Source organism: Tachysurus fulvidraco, chromosome 22, assembly GCF_022655615.1.
Source record: "Tachysurus fulvidraco isolate hzauxx_2018 chromosome 22, HZAU_PFXX_2.0, whole genome shotgun sequence".
Taxonomy (NCBI): Eukaryota; Metazoa; Chordata; class Actinopteri; order Siluriformes; family Bagridae; genus Tachysurus; species Tachysurus fulvidraco.
The window spans coordinates 7,364,205-7,386,333 of record NC_062539.1 but is presented as its reverse complement, the minus strand read 5'-3'; the positions used below and the strand labels follow the sequence as shown (position 1 = coordinate 7,386,333).

Below are 22,129 nucleotides of genomic sequence, written 5' to 3'. Positions count from 1 at the left end.
CCAGGTATCAAAGAGAAATTGAATTTCATACTGTAGCACATTAAAATCTAGCATTTTTATTTATTTATTTACTGTATTTAAAATAATTTTGTAGAACGTGAATATAGGAAAATACCAGTATATATGTGTATTGATACACTAAACTCAATTTTTTTAGTAATATGTTAAAGTAGTGTGTAATTATAATGCATTTTTACTTATAAACATTTTTTTTTATTTTGCAAATTTAGCATACTTTACTTAAGCTAAAATGCTTCCATTCTCCAGACCTTAAGGATTCAGGACAATCTTCCAGTTCCTGCTTGCTGTTTTACATAAGCTAATATACTAGCCACTCGGCTAACAGCTATATACTGCATATATACTATATGCTAGTATACTAGCCGCTCGGCTAACAGCGCATTTAGGAAATGCATGTTTTTTAACTTTTAAGCCTCTGTAGCCTCTACTGATTCAATATAAGCTATTTTCCCCTAAGAATGTAGTGTGGGATTTATTACCCTTCACCTAATTTTATCTTTTTATGCTTTTATTGAATAAATTGTTTGAATTTCAGGTGCAACACACTACAATACAATACAATACAATACAATGCAATACAATACACCATGTAGGAGATTTCCAAGCAGGCTCATTTACAAATTTTCAGATAACAATTACAGAAAAAACCCACCAGACCTCTCAAAACATTACTACCCAAGATTTGGAGAAGCAAAGGTTCCTGAACACTGCCTAGGGTTTTAAATAGCTTCTGATATCACATCACAAGATAGACATTTAAACAGTTCAGATTCCTTTACACGCACACAGAACAGTTATATCATGCACCAAGCATTTTCATATGCTGTATATACTTAAATGTTGTTTAAATGTAATTTCTAAACTTAACATGCAATCTTAGTTAAACAAAAATTAAGCCTATTTTTAAGCTTTAACAGCTGTCAGTTCACTTTGTGTACTATTTAAAAATACAAATATGATTCATATGTGGGTTGGTCCAGGAAAACACTTTGGATGTCACTGTTTTTGGCTGTGACACCTCAGTTTAACAAATACAGTCATATGTCAGGCTTTAATGAAAGTCAAGATTAAGTGCCAGAGGTGGGAGTAAGTCACACAAGTCACAAGTAAGTCTCAAGTCTTAACCTTCAAGTCTCAAGCAAGTCCGAGTCATTTCAAGTCAAGTCACTTTATGTCAAGCAATTCAAGTCAAGTACGAGCTTGAGTCAAGCAAGTCACTGGCAAGTCATACAGATGTTTGATGATTTAACTAAATGTATATATTAAAGTTAAATCTACAGTATTTATGGACTGAGTTTTATTTGCAACAAAAAATGATTATATGCATTTATTTTGTAAAAATCAATTGTGAGCGATGTGGTCGCATACTGCTGTTCTTCTCTTCTCATCTTGCACAAAATCCCGGTACCTGAACTTAATTATTTTTGGTGTAGCGCCTTCCATGTTTCGCCACGACTGTTAAGGTTTATTAGTTAGTGCACGCTCTCCCTCTGCCTGCCTGCTGCATCACGTGGTTAGATTACGCTCTTGTGTGTTCAAAAACAGACAAAAAACAAGTTATAAATGCTTTTATTGCTTATACTAAACTTACTATTAAGAAGTTTATTAATGCCTAGATGTAGAGTGAGCATAATCCATTCATGTAGTATTAAACAAAATCAGTTACATTCTGAAATCTCGTGAGGACGTTGGTGCTGATGGGAATTATAACTATAGTATTACATCTAGGCATCCGATCCACACCTGGTAGAATAGGGCAATGGTAATATGTAGGTCAAGTCATTAATTGTGTTAATGGTTGTTGTTCATAGTTGCCTTCATAGATGTATTAAGTAATTATCAAAATATTAAATGTTTGGTATTCATATATGACTGGAGGAGGTCAGTGATCATGTCAAATGACGTGGACTCTTTCAATCACATGGAAGAAACGTATGCATTTAAATTAAGTAAATTCTGTCTGTTTTTGAGTGCAGGGTGATTCACACATATGCTGAATGCTGACAGCTCAAGGTTGAAAACTTTGAGTCCACTGTGTTTATAATGTCCTATCATCAAGCACAAGAAGAGAACATTATTCTAAATATCCAGTCAAAATAAATCAAGCAGACACATCAAATACCAGAAACAAAGCCAATATTCCAAAGAGCGTTCTTGGAATATTTTCTATCTACAAAGATGATGGAAACGTGTGTCATTTCACGTGATCAATGACCTCCTCTAGTCCGATATAACACACTGATGTCTCAGACAGATGAGGAAGCATTATCAATATATTTGTGATATATTTTTGCTATATAATTCTGATTATTGCTTAATACACCATAAAGCATTATGCCTTATTTCAAGGGCAACAATGTCAATAACAAATAACAAATTTTTACTGATAATATTCCTAAGTTACCGAAGTGAACACAAGAACCTGACTGTATAATGCCTAATGACTTACACCTGACGTGACAAGTCAAGTTGTTTATTCATGCTGTATGGAAAAGCTAAGCAGTCCTACAATTCACAGTTCTACTGGCTAACACTAGATGGGAGGAATGTATTGTTTTCATGATAGGCATCGTGTCTACATCCCATATTGAGCTGGGACTCATTCTAGGACTTCTATCCTTATGACTTAAAGCGGAAGAGCTTCAGTGACTCCTGAATGATTTTGACACTGAAGACATCATCTATAAGCTCTGAATTTATCCATACTATTTATCCATACTGTTTGCATTTATTTATTTAGTTATAAACCAGCATGCAGGAAACATATACAGTGTCCCAGACCACAAAATAAATACATTTTAATAAATTCCCACATCCAACCTTAGGCCACTCACCGTTCGGTAGACATCATCACTGTTGTTCTCGTACTTCTGCTGGATTCTCTCTTCCAGGAAGTAGATGCGCAGCTTGAGGCTAAAGTTCTCCTTCTTCAGGTCAGTGAGGTGCTGTGAGAGAGTGCGGTAACTGTTAGACATGTCCGGTGTGAGTGTTCACCTCGGGGGGCATTGGATGCCCCCCCGTCACTCTCAGCTCGACGGCATTGCGGCACGCACTAAATACAATAAAAATGAATGTATGGATAAACTAAACTGCGACACAATTAAAGTTTAGACCCCCATTTTGAATCGATGCACCTACAAACACATTTGCTAAGAAAAACTCCTAAGAACACACCACACACAAAAAAGAATGTTGCTAAAGGGCCAGAGAGAAGACCCTTAGTCTTAGAGCTGTGTCCATTGTGTGGTCATAAAGTGCTCTGGGGCAGGGAGGGGAAGACTGGGGCTTTTTTACTCAGGGGGAGGTATCCCAGGAATCTGTGCCTAGCTGAAGGACTGGCCTACAAGATCACAGGCACCAGCAATATGTAAATTGATCACCCGAGAGAGAGAGAGCGAGAGAGAGGAGAGAGAGAGAGAGAGACAGAGAGAGAGAGAGAGAGAGAGAGAGAGAGAGCGCTATATAGAGATTAAAAGAGAAGGAGGGACGATGGATGGTGCAGTTAAAGAAACATGCTAAAATCACACCATTCACATTTTGTTTCCTTCACAATGTCAAGAAAACACAGGCTATATCATAGAAATGTTTTCACAGCAGTGTGGATTTGGATATTAAGCAATACCAAAAACCTGAACTATAAAGACAGAGAACACAGTGAAGGTCAAGACTACTTACGAGGCAGTGGTTTAACCCAGCTGCTGGGTGGTGAGTGGGTAATTATGACTGTAACCAGCAGAGAATATAAAACTACTCACACGAGAGGCTGCTCTGCTATTTTAGAACAGGTGCAGCAGATCTCCTAGAGCTTCCTCTTGTTACTCTTGTAGACATACAATATTATTATAGAATAGAATATTCAGTCCAGATCCAACAGCTAGTGATAATATCTTACAGAAGATTTATATACCCCTATACAGTACCTTTGTACAAATAACATAAAGGGATGGGAAGCATAATGAAAGCATAATATAATAATGCTTCTTCTCTTCTTACATTTTATGAATGGTGGCACAGCTGGAAGTTACTGGATCAATCCCCAACTCATAATCATTGATCCTGGAGGAGTATGTCTGTGTGGTATCTAACGTTCATTGGGAGACTAATGGAGCCATTTTCAGCAGACAGCATCAGCGCCATAGACTGATACTCCCTGAGCGTAACACATCAGACTGAGATAAAAGCCTCTACTGACACATGGGGCCTTGACACCTCCAACCTGCACCAAACAAGTCAATAGCATTACACTGTTTGAATACTATAAGTGTCCTTTTGTCTGTTTTTCCAGTCTGAATTGTGTTATTGGTTGGTGTTATATTGGTGTAAAAGTGAGCAAATTTCTAGCAAGACTTTTAGCTCTCACTGGAATCTGGTACTTTGGTCAAAACCTACCTAAACTGACCACTGGTATCTCATTCAATCAAACTGTTTTCTTTTTTCTCAAAAAAATTTAAATAAAAATAAAAAAACAAATAAACATGTCATCGTGCCACAGACAGTTGCTGTCCTGTTTGAAACCAGAGCCAATCAGATTGCAACATTCAAAATCCCTAAATCTTGTGTCCAGAAATGAGTAAGAGATAAAGAGGTAACAGTAATCAGTAGACAGTTAAATCATTTACACAACAATTTGAAATGGAGGTGAATGGTCTTCCAATTCACCATTTTGCTGCCCTCTACTGAAAAAAATCCGTTTTCACTGCATGATGTCAAGCTTGTCCACTGCTGTCTGCAGGTTTCCTAATATCGCCTGGTCTTGAAGATATTCAGGATATTGTGATATCTACTATATTATTATTGTCTGAGTAGTGAAAAATATTGAAAGTTTGAGTTTGTTTCTTAAAGCGTTGCAGTAATTTTGCGATAGATAAAAGCACTAATGGATATCTAGTGCAGGAAAATGATTTAGACAGATATATGGCATATCTGACACATGGCCAATCGATCTTGTTCAAGAAACCCTGTTTTTTATTATATTCATTATTATGATGTGGTAAAAGTGTTTAAAGCTTTAAGAGCATGCTTTTGACAAAACAGGCCATTCAGCACTGACATCATCTAGTCAGGGTCTAAATAATTGATCAGGGCTGAAACAAGTCTCCTTGCACCATGGAGAAATTACATCATCTAGTCTAGCCTGAGGGAACATATCTATATCCCACTCACCCAAATTTATTTTTAAAATGAAAAAATGTTTATGGTGGTAAAATTTATTCTTATTTATTGGCAATTCTGAAATAGTCATTTTCAGTTCTAGGGTTGGAATTGTTAAATCGAAGACAACATTTGGAATTGAAAGAGTAATCAAGAAAATTGGCTGATAGCATTAAAATTTGGAGGAAATCTATACGTTTATTTTACTTTTTTTTATTTTTAAGATACGGTGAACCTATTCAATTTGCTTGCAACTTTTAATCTTTACATTGCTTATTACTAAAAAAAGTATTTTCAGTCAATATTTTTCTTCATTACATTTGTGTCATAAATGAAGTGTCATAAATGAAAAAGTGTCATAAATGAAATCATGACTGGAGTGGTTTGTTACACCCGTAGTGAGAACTTTTTATGGTTAGGCAATTGACAGGTTTGTAAGTTGTTCCTCTTTGGTTTTGTAATTTAAAAGAAATAGAAAGAATAGAAATGCTAATACTGTATGTAGTGGTTTGTTTTATTTAACTATTAATTTGAAGTTTTAAGAAAAAAATGTACACAATACTTAATAAAACACACAAATAACACAGATACATAATGAACACATAATGTTCCTCCTGGAAGTGGTGGTATAGCATTTTTCTACTAGAAAGTCTTTCACCCGTCCATAAGGTGGCGTCAGTCCAAAACCTTCCTTCCCGAAAAATAAATAAATAAACCTCATAACAAACCCACATTGTTCACTGGCTTCCTTCATTGACTACAATCAGTGCAAAGCTCTCCATAACTTAATTGTTAGGATTCACAGATGTAAATAAAAAAAATTGGTCACATATACACTAAAAATTTTATAATTCTGCAAAATTAAAATGTTCTTTAACACGTTCTTCACTTTATTTCTTAACTTTTAATTGTTTTCTTGTTGGTCTTGCATTTTGTGTTGTTCTACTGCATCCACATTTTTAGATAAATTGTACACTAGGGATACATATTCCTTCAACTCCCACAGAAAACATGGGGGATGCAAACATTTGCACTGTACTGTACATTGTGCTCAAAAAGTGACCTACTATCTATAGTGTGTTTAAACATACAGATGAACATTTATATAGAATAACTATTGTATTCATGAATTTATGGAACATGGCTTATTGGAATATCTTCTAATATAAAAAGCAGTAAAATAAAAATAGTATTGAAAAGATATAGGAGGTTCACCTGTTCAAATTCTCTCAGCGTGTGAGCTTGAAGTGATGGGGCTTTCTCTGCATCATCACTCGAATGATCTGGAGACAAACACACCGGAAATAAAAAAAACACACAAGACTGAAGTTTTCACTTCTAATAAAGTCAGAGATCATTTTCTCCCGAAGAAAAATAATAAAGCTATTTTGAAAAACTCTCAGAAGTGTGAAGAAGCAGATTGTAACCTTCAAGAAAAACTGAGCGAAAGAGAATGAGAGAAAGAGAGAGAGAGAGAGAGAGAGAGAGAGAGAGAAAGTATATTTATAATCTTGTATCTAATCTATAATCAACTTTCTATCTAATCTATAATCTATTTTCTTTGATGCTCCCTATTTAGCAGTTTCTTACCTGTCATGTGACCTGTGTTCCTGCACACATTGCCCTGTTGGTCGACAATGCATTCCCTGAAAATATAACGAAAAATCAGGAACATACATTTACATGTGCACATATCTGTATATCACATATCATTAAGCAGCAGAGTGATGAAGAAATAAAGAGAGGTTAGGCTATTATTTCACCTACAACAAACATAAGACAAATCTTGGGTTCAAGACAAGAAGTTGGGACCAATTCAAGCATTATGAGCCCTAAAACATTCTCTCTCATGCCCATTACAGTGACACTAGCCAATCTCAGGCATCTGTCAGCTCATGTATGTGGAAAAGGGCAACTGGTACCATACGAGGTGGTAGCTTTGTGGTTAGAGTGTTGATATACTGAGCTGCACTGCAAAGGTTGAAAAAAGCAGATGCAAAATCGAACAGTTCTGGCTGCAGCAATCACATAAAAACTCAAAGTCCTATAGGAGTGACAATTAGAGGAACACAACTTATCCATTGTCTGACTAGACCCAGAATAAAAAAAGGCATTTAACCGACTATTTAACCGAGTATGTCTATGTATTTTTAATTGCAAAATGTGCAAAATCTCTTGTGCATTTATTTCAACATCAGCCTTTCGTGAAATATATTATCTCAATTATACAGGACAAATGGTCCGATTATATAACTCTGTGTGTGTGTGTGTGTGTGTGTGTGTGTGTGTGTGTGTGTGTGTGTGTGTGTGTGTGTGTGTGTGTGTGTGTGTGTGTGTGTCTATTTAAATAAAAACACAGCTGCTGGGTCCAAACATACATATATCTTGTTATATTATGCATATATACAGACTGTGTAAACTATTTCTTTTTTATTTTGGTCATGTCATCAACAACAATATGAATATATGAATTTGTATATGTATAAGGTTCTGTCTGCCCTTTTGGCAAAATATGTGTTGTATTAAGTACTTTAATATAAGAAAAAAAACTATTACATACATGGATATTTACGAAAGGCCTGTTTTATTTGCTCCTGCCAAGCATATACTTACAAAACAATCTCCTTTTGTCACACAACATGTCCAAAAAACTGGCTTACTATAGTCTTAATCTCATATCTCAGCGATATCAAGAATGTGAGAAGCTATGATGCCTGAGTACATCACATCAGAGGATACAGAGGTCTGGGACTTCTTACATTTTACATTGTCTTCAACAATGTTTTGTACAAATGTTAGTTAAAATGTACAAAAAAAATCAACATAACAATGAAAAGGACTAATGAAAAGAAGGAAATGCTTGTCTGATGAATTTTCTGCTGTTTTATAACAATCAATTTTGCATGGTAGGAATTTGAATAAAAAAGTAGGCTAGATGAAGTAGGTCAGCATATGGAAGCACTCCTCTCTGCCTTATAGAGCTTCTAATATCATTACTACATAGCACTCCAAATACAAGAATGCATTCAGACACAACGATTAGCAAGCACACTCAAGCATCAGCATTTGTTTTGTTCCTATCACTTAAACTCAAACTGCTGTCTGAAAGACAATTGGATTTGAATTAAACAAGGAATTTTAAGTAATGGCACCCAGAGCATTGCATTGCAATGCATTTTAGCTGATTATCACAGACTGAGAACTGCATTGTGACGCAGCAGTGTGAAACCAGTGGGATGCTGTTTAATACCAATAGCAATGATTGACTGCATATAGCTGGGAGTAAAAAAAACTATTGAAAAAGTGTGAAAAAAGATCCTGGACCTGGCATTAACAGTTAAATGAAGTACTCTGTCACCTTAAAAAGGTGAGGACAACCCAAAGCTCCCAAACATTTAAAAAAGAAATCTAATAAATCCGCTCAGATATACAGAGAATTTTACCTGTATGCATGCTTGGAGTTTTATTTCTAACTGAAGACAGCTTTGCTCAGGGGTTTTAATGCTACACACTTCTTCCAGTGTAAAAAATGTCTATAGGCCCCATTATGATCACAAATGATGATGAATATATAAATATGTTTTATAATATAAAGAAAAAAAAGAGGAAAGCTGTATTGAATTATTGTAACAATGAACTTTTAAATTCATGATAAAATTTAGATTTTAGATATTTTTATGTTTCATGAGAATTCTAGTGTCAAATGTGTTACAATTTATATACTCTATAAATATAATAAAAATACATTTATTTGTATTAAAAGTTTATTATTATCTCACTCGAATGATTAGACTCAAAACTGTCATAATGAATTTCTGAACTATTACTTTTGTTGTTATTGTGCAATTGCATTACTGAATAAATGACAAAAACAATAATAATAGCTATAGGAGACAGGCTAAATCTTTTCACAAGTCCACTTTAATACATTTACTATATATACATTCACTGTCCACTTTATTAATACACCAGTGCATACATGCAGTTTTCTAATTAGCGAATAAAAAAACAACAACAAACCAACAAAAACATTCAGATACAGGCCAAGAACTTTGGGTAAAGGTCATCTAACAACAGTGCTTTGATAGTTTTATGTATATGCCAAGTATTTTGAAAACTGTTAATATTATGAGATTTCCACACACAACAGAATTTAGAAAATGACAGGAAAGTGGCATGTTTGTGGAAACACCTTCTTTATACAGTATGAGACATCAGGGATGATGACCAAAGCTAAGGATATCGTAACTCATGTAATCACTTTTTACAAACTTTTCAACTTACACTGTATTTTATTGTATTGTATTCCTTTGCATTGTATTGCACTTTACTACATCGTATTTCACTGCACTGATTAGTATAGTATTGTATATAGCATTGTATTGTACTCTTTGGTCAATGTGCTGTCCTCTACTGCATGGCATTGCACCAAAAATAATTTACTTGTACCAGGCGTATAAAAATATTAGTTTCTGATTTTCAGAATAAATGTTCCCTGACAGTTGGAAAAAAATGTATTGGTGTTTCATTTTTAATTAGGGAAAAATGCATCTTTAAAAAAATGGTCTTGTCCATGTATATCTAAATTCACATAAGCTTCTGAGTGAACTCATACTGTGATGTTTAAACAGCTGTATGCCTATTCTATTTCAAACAGTGGTAGGTGGAGACGATTGGCAGGGAGACACGAAATAGCAAACATTTCTAACGTGTAAAAACTCTGATCACATGTGTGTATGCTAACTACCATTTGATTGAATCCTTAAAAAAGGCCTCTCGTACACCAAGAGTAAGCTACATAGCAGGTAATATTTTTCATGCCACACCAAGGGATGTGGAACATAAATTGTTTAAAATGCATGCTTGTTGAAATATAGTGTATTAGTGAATACAGTTTGTTTGGAGAACTTAACATTGTGTGTTAATCTTTCGTTTCTAATGAAGTCTACAAAGAATTTAATATTAATTAATTTAATATGAATTAAAAATATATTTTTCTTAAAAAAATTCTTGCTTTTGGAAAAATACAGTGAAATAGAATGAGTATTGAAGAAAACATTCCACACACCATTTTTTCTGCCACTGCTGGGCCCCTGAGCAGGGCCCTTAACCCTTCATTGCTCAGTTGTATAAAAATAAATAAATAAAAATATAAGTCGCTCTTATATAAGGGCGTAAATGCTAAATGCTGTAAATGTAAGTGTAGTATGCCTACAAAGGGAAGAGAAAGGGATTTGGGATTCAGTGCTTCCTCGTGTGTCACGTGACTCCCTCTGGTCAAACAGCTGTCTCACAATACTCTTAAAAAGCAAATCAATCAGTCAATAAACTCTTTGTTATTGACTCGAATTAGTTCAGGAAACGGTGTAGGCTGAGAAAATAACCAATTACAAAATCCCTAAGGCTGTAGTAAAAATAAGGCATGCATTTATTTTCCTAGTATCACGATAAGGTTAACGATTCAATGATATCCCGAAAGGGAAAAAAAACAAAACAAACAGCCACGTTAAACACATAGTAGGGATGGATGTAGGGATGTAGGTGTGAATTGCAGCCTGTTTAGAGGCCTGCATGAAATATCTCAAAATAATTCAAATCAAAGCAAGATTTTCATGCACTGCAAACAACAATCGTATAAAGGTTGTTTAAACGCACGGTGACACTTTACCTCTCGCTTGCAGGCCAGCTCGGTAACCCGGTTTTATCAGTCCATTCCATTCTGAGCAAACCTCAGCCCTGTGTGTCCTTCTTTCCTACATTTTCAATCCGGTTCTTTAGATCCACAGTAAAACAAAAAAAGGACAAGTGATTATTTTCTCCTGAAACGCTCTAATCGAATCGTTCCATCACTGCATTGTGTCTGAGACGAGAGAGAAAGGGCGACGAATGTGAGGATGCTGAGCACCGTTATCTCGCGCCACCTCTCGCGCGGTTTGCAGCTACGGGGGTGTCCTACATTTGTTTACACGTGGTTGGGTGTCTTTGTGACCTAAATAAAATCTTACAAGGGGATCCCCTGGAAATTGGTCACATTTATATAAGCATAATTGTCTAAGTCGAGTGTTATGTGGGATTTTAATGGCATTCCTCTATATGGCTTCTTTCAGGACCATGGTCAAGACCTCATAAAGTGCAAATACACAACAGTGTGAAACGAATGCAGGACAATAAACACACACAAAAATACCCAGGACATGGATGGTAAACTGTATCTTTTATACAGGATGTTATATAAAGGTTAGCATTAGTGCTAAGTAAGAGCATATTGTCCCTTGTGTTACATAGTGTAGATGTGTACAATGCATATAAGACATATTATAGTAATGACATTGCTGTTGCTTATACAAAAACCTTTTGCTTTAGAAAGTATAGAAAATATGTAGAATATAGGACTGTACATTCAGTACTGTGCAAGCACGCTATTACAGGGATGTTTATTATGAGTTCAATGATACATATTATTGATGCAGTACAAAAAAAAACATTTTATATTTCCAAACATTTCTTTTCCAAACAAAATTGAATGTCACAGAAATGCCAGTGTGCATGCCAGTAAAGAAAGCAAAACATTATGTAGTAGACCACTCAATCATAATCAAGGCTGCTGAGTTTTGAATGAATGAATGAATGAATAGCATCATATTCTGTAAGAGGTGGAGTAAAACTTAGCAGATATGTTTTATTAAACGCACAAATTGTAGCTGAGACTACTATTGAAAGAAGTGTTGTTACACCGAATATTGACTTTCTTTCTTTACAGTTCTGTGTAGTATTTTTGTGGTGAAACATTTTATGTTATTATTCTTTAAAAAGCATCTTTGCTTCACAGCATATCTTGCAGGTGCCTTTTGCGAAGTGCCAAGAAGTAGCCAATACATCATGTGTTTTTATGAAATGCCACACGTGGACCAGCGCGTGGAGGACGCGTTTCGCTCACATCTGAAATGACCCAGATAGCTGGAGTGTGGTTGCTGCTTTCCATGACCACTTTGATCTGCTCGGCTCTAGCCAGTTCCTCCAGCTCAGGGGTAGTTTCTGGGCACCAATCTGCCATGAATTTATCTCTTGCCTCTAAAAAGTTTATCTCAACCTCCTCCGGCTGCTCACCTAACAACCAGTCTGATGAAAGAGACAGGTAGTTGATTACTATGATCTGTTTTAGAAAAATTCAGAGCAAGAATAGCCTGTTTATCAGAAATACTTTATGTCGATTTCATAAAGGTTAATCTACAATGATTAGCAATAACACAGTTAAAATGTTCATGAAATACATCTATAGTACAGACAATTTATTCTGGTCAAGCTTAGAGTGGAGCCGAAGTCTATCTTGGGTTAGAACCAACAGAACAAATACTAATAAATCATAAATAACTAATAAATATAAATAACGCCTGTATGTATATACATTTCAAGTATGTAAAGAAAATCTGTATACATCGGATAATACATTAGAGAACGAAATCAGATAGAAGTAGCCACTACTCAGGTTCACAGGGCGTCTGGTTAAGACTAGAGATTGAGAACTGGGATCTTGCAGAAAATGGTGTGTACTAAGTTTCATACAATGATGGGCAAAAGCATAGATATGAAGCATATAGGAAAAAAATACCACATTGCTTGTTGCATTTATAGTGTTTTTTATGACATGGTCACAGTGTTGGCATTATTACCACCAGTGTGTCCAGGGATTTAAATACAGATGCAAATATTTTAACATTAATTAGATACAAATACTAACAGTGATATCATATTTAAGATAAAAGTGCCAGAAGTTATGGTTCTTCAGAACAGTGCCACTGAAGAATTTACCTAACATCATTAGCATCATTGTTTCCATGATTTTCCGACAGTATTTGTTGCCACAGTCCTTCTATGACAAATGCTTCTTCTAAGGTCAAAGAGCCAATCTTTTTTTACCATTAATTTTAAGAAATTTGTAAAATTAAAGCACAATTAATACAATTACCAATGATAGCCAAAAAACTGGATATTACCTGTTAAATCATGGAGCAGATCTTTGATGAGGTGACCGATGATGGCATAGAGGGTCATGACTATGACAATGGTGGCCAGGACCATATAAAGCACATGGATTGGCATATGGATGGCATCTCGAGCTGGGGGGATATAGTTCTTAAAAAACACCTCATCCTCACTTGGAGGTTTGAGATCTGAAGGTTCAAGAGGACCCGCCATGGTGTTGAATGAAGCTTTGCAGATCAACTGACCACCGTTGCTTCGAGGCATTTACATGTTGTTCTGCTAATATATGACAATTTTTTTAGCATATTTTGAATATCCATTAAGATCAAGCAAGTATTAGATGACTACTCACATAAACAAACATACAGACCAACTGGAACTATAGTATAGTACATACCTCAGGAATGAAATACAGTCCACTTATGATGCCATCCTTTTAGGATAAACTGCACAGTGTGTCCTCTCTTCTTTCTTAGCTTTCTTTTGTTTTATTTTAGTGTGGATCTTTATATAAATTCAAGACCCTGATATGGCTCAGTGCTTATACATGCACTGCCTATACTGTACCATGTCCACTGTTGAAATTGGTTAAGACTCACAAGGTCAAAGGTATTATCCTTCAGCAGATACGGATTAACACCTTAGACTCGTATATTATAATCTAAAATACCTAGCCAACAGAACCATTACAATAGGTCTATTACAGATTTTAGTCTATTTTATATTTATTGATATTTTATATATCTATTGATATTTATTTATTATTACATATAAACTTTAATTAGCACATTAATTACATTAATTAGCAAAATAAAATATTTTTTATTAAATGATCAATCATAGCAAATGCTGCTGAAACCAAAGTTAGAGAAAAAGCTTTTTGTCTGTTTGCTTTTTTATTTTGTCTAACATTTCAAAAGACAGATATTAATGTCTAAAAATGCAAATCTGTTTCCATCTTACCTAATATTAGCCAGCAGGCTGGCATTACCTGTGAAGATTTTGAACATGTGTAAGTCTGACAATCCTTATTGAAATCCTGTCAGGTTAGCACATGTTATCTGGCTAAAATTATCAGGAGAAATTGTTAATATACATATATAAATAAATTAAAATTATTTGATTACACTGTAGGATGATATTTTTCCAGTAATCTAGCTAATATTAATTAGTAATAGGAGTAATAATTAGCATTTATAAATACGTTAAATCCTAATAGAAATCCTGTCAGGTTATCAAATGTTTGCTATCCAGCTATCGCTAGATATTATTTATCTACCAGGGTTAGTTCATATTCGTAAGATTGCTAATATAAGTGATCTACTCTAAAGGAAAATTCTGTCAAGTTAGATAATGTTAGCTATTCAGCTTTACACGGGCTGAAAAGCATATTGACATTTGATAACATGCTTAAAATATGACTTATTGTTGTATTAAATGCCAGGATTAGCTTAATCCTGTAAGGCAGCTAGCATTAACAGTCTATTCCAAATGAAAATCCTGTCAGATCGAATAATGTTATCTCTCCAGCTTGGACTACTAGTAAAGATTGTAATCATTATTTAAAAACATTTGTCATTGACACTCTGTCAGGTAAAACACAATGAAGCTTTATGACAATTCCCATTAACAATTCATATTAACTAACATTTGTTTTCGAGATAGCATTAGCCAAAAAGGTTAGGAACATTTATGAAGGACTTAAAATCATTTTCATTTGCAAGGTTACTTCATTCTAGTAAGCTAGTAAGCTATATTAGAAGAAAAGATATGTAATATTTACAAATGTGACAAGTCCAAACACAACTTTGTTATGAATGTGATTTATCCCTCACACCTTTCAGAAAACCTGTCCTATTAGCTTGTCAGCTAGCACTCCTGGTGAAAATTATGGCTATAGATTTTATATGCACATACAGTATAGTATATGTATAGAATGGAAAGACATTTATACATAAGCCTGTGACATGAACTTCAGTATATTGTGATTCATTCTGCAGAGAAGTCATACCTTAATATAAACACAAACATTTTCATACAGGATTCAGAGCTCTGCTATTAATCAAGCTTTAATTACCACTGGCCACCGTACCTGACCCTGACTGTAAAATTGTAAGCTGTATAGCTGTTCAGGGCATTAGTAGTGGATAAAGAGGTAATTCAGACACAACATGATGAGTCAGAGTATTTGTTTACTGAGGAACATAATCAAGCATCTGTTACATAGATAATCATTTTCATATAGATGTGAACATTTATTAGATAAATTTCAACATTTGCTCTATAGAGCGCTACAAATTTTATATATATATATATATATATATATATATATATATATATATATATATATATATATATATATATATATACGTATATATATATATACATATATATATATACGTATATATATATATGTATATATATATATATACGTATATATATATATATATATATATATATATATATATATATATATATATATATATATTATAACACACACACAGAATAATAGGGTCTGTAGACTTTATTTATATTTATATTGGTAGAAATGTTCAGAGAACAGTTTCATAAAACTATGAGTAATGGAATATTGTAGTTAGAAATGAAGTATCATTCATTCTATTTTGTGGCATCAGTTAGATTAAGATTTTTCATTTAAATTGTACAGTAAGAAAGACATTGCATATTTATCTAAGTGCAGATTGTGGATTTGCATGTTGTACAGGGGTCAAATATCTGCTTAAGTCTCATAACCATACAAGGTCTGAGATTATGTCAAACACAAAACTGCCAATTATTGTATTCAGATCAGAGAAAAAAGAAAGACTCATAGCGCCATAAATAATTTATATTCCAACATTTTATACCATGATTAGGATGAGCTCACTATACTCCAGCCTACATTTCTTCATCCATCTTCCTTTTTTCTTTTCTTCTTCTGCTTCTTCTTCATCATCATCATCATCATCATCATCATCATCATCATCATCATCATCATCTTCTTCTTCTTCATCATCCAGTCTTCCCTCACAGTGTCCATTTGCATCCATCACTTTAGCTTTAGGACCAAATTCCTGGTCTAGAGAAATAAAAAAAAATCAAGATGGTGTCAAATACAGTAGACATAAGATGATCTCCAAGGTCAAATCACATGCTACACAGATACAGGATTGATACACTGAGCTATCAGCCAGGTCATGCAATCGACTGAGTAAATAAAGTGGCTTATTATGGTGTAGGTGGCCAGTACCAGCATGATCATGACCAGCACATACAGAACACAGCAGGGGATAGCAACGGAGACAAACGCTGGAGGTTTATAATTCTCAAAGTACACAGTGTGTCCATTTTGGTTCTGGTTTTCATACTGTGCATATGAGGTGTGAGATGCATTACTTATGACTCAGTTTGTCAAAACCAAGTGAAATGTAGAGGTTAGAACATAAAGAAATATTTTTCCCCTTGTATTTATCAGCAAACAGATAAAACTTCCTCTATCACAAAACCAAGAGAAAACACAGTGAAGTGTATCTTATCTTGTTTTTGTGTCTCCTGCATGATATTATATTATGAGTCCTAATACTCTCCACACATAGGGGAAATTTACTTCAGTGCAAATCAATTTAACTTGGGACAGGGACAAGCAAAATCGAGCTGGATCGAGAAGCAGTCACAAGGTTAACCATAGGTGAAAGGGAAACACTGCAGACATCATATACGACACTGTCGGGCTACCAAAGTTTGGAAAGGTAACCCTGTATGGGTTTACAAAGAAATGTCAATCACGTAGAGGATGGTTTATAAAAAAAACCTTACATTTACAGCAAGTAACCTTAATTTCCACAGTGAAGACTTTTGTAACTCCTCTATAATAGCATTTCTATTTATACAGTTTGGTTTCTGAGCCTTTTAAATGCTGTTATGTCAGCTATGAAATATTTAAATCTCAAACCTATTTCTGGATGAACTGTAGAAGGATACGGACGAATGAAAACACATTTTCCCCCCATACACATGCTTACCTATGCTGTATGTACAAAATGGTATCGGTATCATAAGACCCTGATTCAAGGGATCAAATTTTAACTGAGAATTGGATGAGGAACTTGTAGAACATCAAAAGAAAGTATTGGAAGATTCTTTCAGGGTCAAACTTATTATATCAGAAATGCATCCAGAAAAACAAAAAAGTTTGTGTCCTTACCTTAATGAAACATCTTAACTGCATTTCCAATTATGTTAACGTTTTGAATAAATGCTTGTAAGCTCCTCTGTTATGCTATCTACCCGATCTAATTCTATGCTGCTCTTGTGGAGCCGTCTTCTTTTCAGTCGTCATCCACTCTCATGATCGAGCTGATAATATAAGTCCACTCCATGACGATTATAACGATGTTGAACACTAAGACCCCGATCAAGGCAGGATGCAACATGTCTGCTGAGAACAGGAACCCCAGAAAATATTCGAACAGGTCTTCATGAGCAGTTCAGTAACGTCTTATGAATATGTTTGGACTCTTCAGTCTGTCATGTGATAATCCTGGCTGCAAGGGTTCAACGTCATAAGCTGCTAGAAAAGTAATCTGTTTCATAAGGCTACCATTTTTACACCTTCAGGAGCAAGTCTGAGCACCTAATGTCTTATCATACATTCCTTTAATATTACAAGTGCTAGCATGGTGTGGTTGAAACCTTGAATCTGATTGGTCAGAAGATATGAATTAATTTTCTATGATGCCAGCTCTGACAACATTCCTGGCTTTGTTTTATATAAACAGAATTCATTGTAATATTTTATTCTTTCTGAAGTAAAAAACATTAACGGGCTGAGAGTGAAGCTTTTAATAGGGAAACATTTATTAAACATTTTTTCATTAAAATCGGTGTTAAAGCTATAACTGATACAGATATCTTTGTAGCAACGGACTTAACACCATGTGGTAATGTTTCTGCATTTGTATTATTATCTTCAAGAGAAATAGGCTGTTGAGCAGCTACAATCACCTATTCAAACTAAGACATAGCACATATGCAAGAGAAACCACAACCTTATCATCCTATGACGTATATTTAAAAAAGGATTCAAAAAAGAGAAAGGTCCATATAAAGACTGTGATGAAATGAATCGCTTTGGCCTGCTGTGTGTGGAGATCAGTATAATGAGTATGTGCATGTGAGTGGATTTTACTGTCTCTATCTCTACGTGCAGCCAATTAATCCTCCTAGCAGTCATAATAGCTGAATCACACAGCATCAATACCTCACATGGAAGCTTTACATGATAGTATAAGAAGAAAAAAATAAAAAATACTTGAATAGTCATAATTTGCTATATGAATTACATTTATTTATTCAAGCCCACAAAATATAATTACACATTTGACACTGTTTTGATTTTGACTGTATCTCAGAGCCGCTATTATTCTGTATTAATCTTTTATGAATCTTTTATGCTGTATTAATTAAAAGTAGACTGAGATTTCTGACTTTTCCTTGTGACCTACCAAAACAAATATATATGTTAATAAATTTTATCATATTACATCACGATAATAGTTCCTATTACCATGACTCATTTTATATAATAAGCAATAATTAAAATATTATGAACACCACACCACAGCAGGCTATGTAGTAAATTTGTGATTTTGGGGCTTTTTTTTTTTTAAATGATGTTATTAAGCACAAATGTAAACCTGGTCTAAAAAGTGATGGAAAGAAAGTTCCTCTTCAGTCCTGTAACTCTACTGTAGTACAAAATATTCACAGTACAGCAGATTTAAAATTCTAAAAATTTAGGAAAAAACACAACATGGTGTTGGTGTTCAATCACAATGAGTTCACCCACATCACCCTGTTGCACCAATGCACTTCTGTAAGTCCCTCTGAATAAGAGCATCTAGTAAATGTTGTTAATCTCCAGCGTTAACAATTCAGTAGAATACGAATGTTTTACTGTTCCTGTGTCTCTTGCTGGTTCTGCTGATGCTCCTGCTGTAAGAAATATTGGCAGTAGAGTTCTCGCACTTCCTCCCCGGCTGGATCGTCGTCCAAGATGGGCGCCATGTGAGTGGGCATGGGGCTCTCCTCCCGCCTCGCTGCCTCTAACCATTCCTCTGCCAACTCGTCACCGTGCACCTCGCACATATTGTGTAACACGCAGCATGCCACGATCATGGCTGGCACCCCATCTACGTGACAATCGTTCCTCTTTAACAGGCACTGCCAGCGTGCCCTGAGCCTCAAGAATGCCTCATCCACAATTGCGTGTGCTCTCTCCAGGCGCCGGTTGAAGGCATGCTGCTCAGCCGTGAGACTGTCCAACTTGTCATAGGCTTTCAGTAACCAGGACTGAAGAGGATATCCAGCATCCCCCAGAACTACAGAACCCAACTGCTTGCCCATAAAGTTTCGAGGTAGAGACTGGGGCAATAGCCTACCCTCACACCCCAGAGTCCAGAGAGATGAGTTTTGCAGAATTGATACAGGATCTGAGCCTCCTGGGAAGCCTGCACACACATCCCAGAACTGCCCGAGGCCATTAACTGCACCTTGGGTAATGACTGAATGCCATCCACGGCTGTTCCAGTAGCTATCAGCATCAGTGGCTGGTGCGATAATGGGTACATGAAGGCTGCTGACGGCACCCACACAGTGTGGAAAGCCCCAGCGAGTGCTAAACAGGCGTACAGCGTCTTCCAGCTCTTGCTCACTTGGCTCACGGAGGTACAGTGGGCGCAGCGTGGCTCCAATTGCATGGCACACCTCACGTACGCACTTGCAGACAGTCGAGCGTCCCACACCGAACAGCTCTCCAATCGTGCGGTACTCGACGTTTGAAGCCAGACGCCACAGCACTAAGGCAACACGCTTCTCAAGAGGCAGAGCGGGGCGCAGACATGTGTCCTGTCGCGCCAACCACGGTTTCAGCTTGTTGCAAAGGTGAAAGAAGGTCTCTTTGCTCATACGGAACCGCTCCAACCAATCAGAGGGCTGGAACTCTGTTAGGGCTACTCGCTCCCACCAATCAGTGCTTGGCGTGTTGGACCAAGCACGAGTGCGTGCCACAGTGATGGGACGTGTGCCTTGAGCTATAAGCATCTGAAAATACAAGAAACAAAAATATATATGTATATATAAAAAGAATGTGTATTTGTTATTCATATACCTTTTTACTTTGAACTACAACTTGAAATTTGTTTATACAGATAAAAAAAAATAATAAAATGCAAATAATAATACCATAATCATCCTTCTTTGTCTCTGTAGAAAATATTGTCTGTGTCTGACACGTCTTTGAACCTCACGTCGTCTCTGTGTCTCTGCATTGTTTATGTCCCTGCGCCGTTTCATTAGCATGTAGCTTAGCGTTAACATGAGAGACTTCAGCGCCTCGTCATTCGCCATTTTATATTCTTATAACCTTTTCTTCTTTCTTCTATCTAAAATGCTATATATCAGATTCAGGTAACATGTCGACTTAGCATCTATGTTTAGTCTAGTAACATTGCTACTTAGCATCTTCTTCTGCTATAAACAGCCCATACATTCGGGTCGTGCTCCATACCGCCGCCGAGAGGTGGCGTTTAGTGTCGCGTTACATTCGTTTGCATGCAAAAAGCCTTAAAATATACAGGTGCGTCTCAATAAATTAGAATGTCGGGGAAAAGTTCGTTTATTTCAGTAATTTAACTCAAATAGTGAAACGCGTGCTATCATATAAATTCAGTACACAAAATTCAGACTGAAGTAGTTTAAGTCTTTGGTACTTTTAATTGTGATGATTTTGGGTCACATTTCTTAAAAAAATTAGAATATGGTGACATGCCAAACAGCTGATCAACTCAAAACACCTGCAAAGGTTTCCTGAGCCATCAAAATTGTCTCTCAATTTGGTACACAATCATGGGGAAGACTGTTTATCTGACACTTGTCCCTAAGACAATCATTGACACCCTTCACAAGGAGGGTAAGCCACAAACATTCATTGCCAGAGAAGCTGTTCACAGAGTGCTGTATCCAAGCATGTTAACAGAAAGTGGAGTGGAAGGAAAAAGTGTGGAAGAAAAAGATGCAAAACCGACCGAGAGAGTCGCAGCTTCATCGATTCAAGAATTTGGGTGAACTTCACAGGGAAAGGACTGAGGCTGGGGTCAAGACATAAAAAGCCACAACACACAGACGAGTCAAGGAATTTGGCTACAGCTGTTGTATTCCTCTTGCTAAGCCACGCCTAAACCACAGACAATGTCAGTGGGGTTTTAACTGGGCTAAAGAGAAGAAGAACTGGACTGTTTCCCAGTGGTCCAAAGTCCTCTTTTCAGATGAGAGCAAGTTTTGTATTTCATTTAGAAACCAAGGTCCTAGAGTCTGGAAGGGTGAATAAGCTCATAGCACAGGTTGCTTGAAGTCCAGTGTTAAGTTTCCACAGTCTGTGATGATTTGGGGTGCAATGTCATCTGCTGGTGTTGGCCCACTGTGTTTTTTGAAAACCAAAGTCACGGCACCCATTTACTAAGAAATTTTAGAGCACTTCATGCTTCCCTCTGCTGATCAGCTTTTTAAAGATGCTGATTTCATTTTCCAGCAGGATTTGGCACCTGCCCACAGCCAGAGAATCTATGGGGTATTGTCAAGAGGAAAATGACAAACAAGAGTCCAAAAATGCAGATGAGCTGAAGGCCACTGGCAAAGAAACAAAGCTTCCATACCACATCAGCAGTGCCACAGACTGTTCACCCCCATGCCACGCCAAATTGGGGCAGTAATTAAAGCAAAAGGAGCCCCAATCAAGTATTGAGTACATATAAAGTAAATAAAGATACTTTCCAGAAGGCCAACTATTTACTAAAAATGCTTTTTTTATTGGTATTATAAAGTATTCTGAGAGTGAATTGGTGGGTTTCTGTTAATTATGAGCTAAAATCATCACAATTAAAAGAACCAAAGACTTAAACTACTTCAGTCTGTTTAT

At 35.9% G+C, this 22,129-nt stretch overlaps 2 protein-coding genes across 2 annotated transcripts in view; both read right to left on the bottom strand.

Annotated features, from left to right (window-relative positions):
* LOC113645163 (myomegalin) overlaps nt 1–11,065 on the bottom strand; it is a 55,024-nt gene extending 43,959 nt beyond the window's left edge. Inside the window, exons 1-4 of the mRNA XM_027150531.2 lie at nt 10,841–11,065; nt 6,763–6,818; nt 6,388–6,455; nt 2,856–2,966 (exon numbers count right to left, since the gene is read on the bottom strand). Coding sequence (XP_027006332.2) covers nt 2,856–2,966; nt 6,388–6,455; nt 6,763–6,818; nt 10,841–10,890 — 285 coding nt within the window. The 5' untranslated portion in view covers nt 10,891–11,065. The remainder of the gene's footprint in view (nt 1–2,855; nt 2,967–6,387; nt 6,456–6,762; nt 6,819–10,840) is intronic.
* Nucleotides 11,066–18,480: 7,415 nt separating this feature from the next.
* LOC113645118 (protein ALP1-like) lies at nt 18,481–20,821 on the bottom strand. The gene is made up of 2 exons (XM_027150427.2): nt 20,398–20,821; nt 18,481–20,256 (listed from the first exon to the last, which is right to left on the bottom strand). The coding sequence occupies exons 1-2, from the start codon at nt 20,560–20,562 to the stop codon at nt 19,108–19,110; spliced, it is 1,314 nt and encodes a 437-aa protein (XP_027006228.1). The 5' UTR covers nt 20,563–20,821; the 3' UTR covers nt 18,481–19,107.
* Between the last annotated feature and the right edge of the window lie 1,308 nt (nt 20,822–22,129).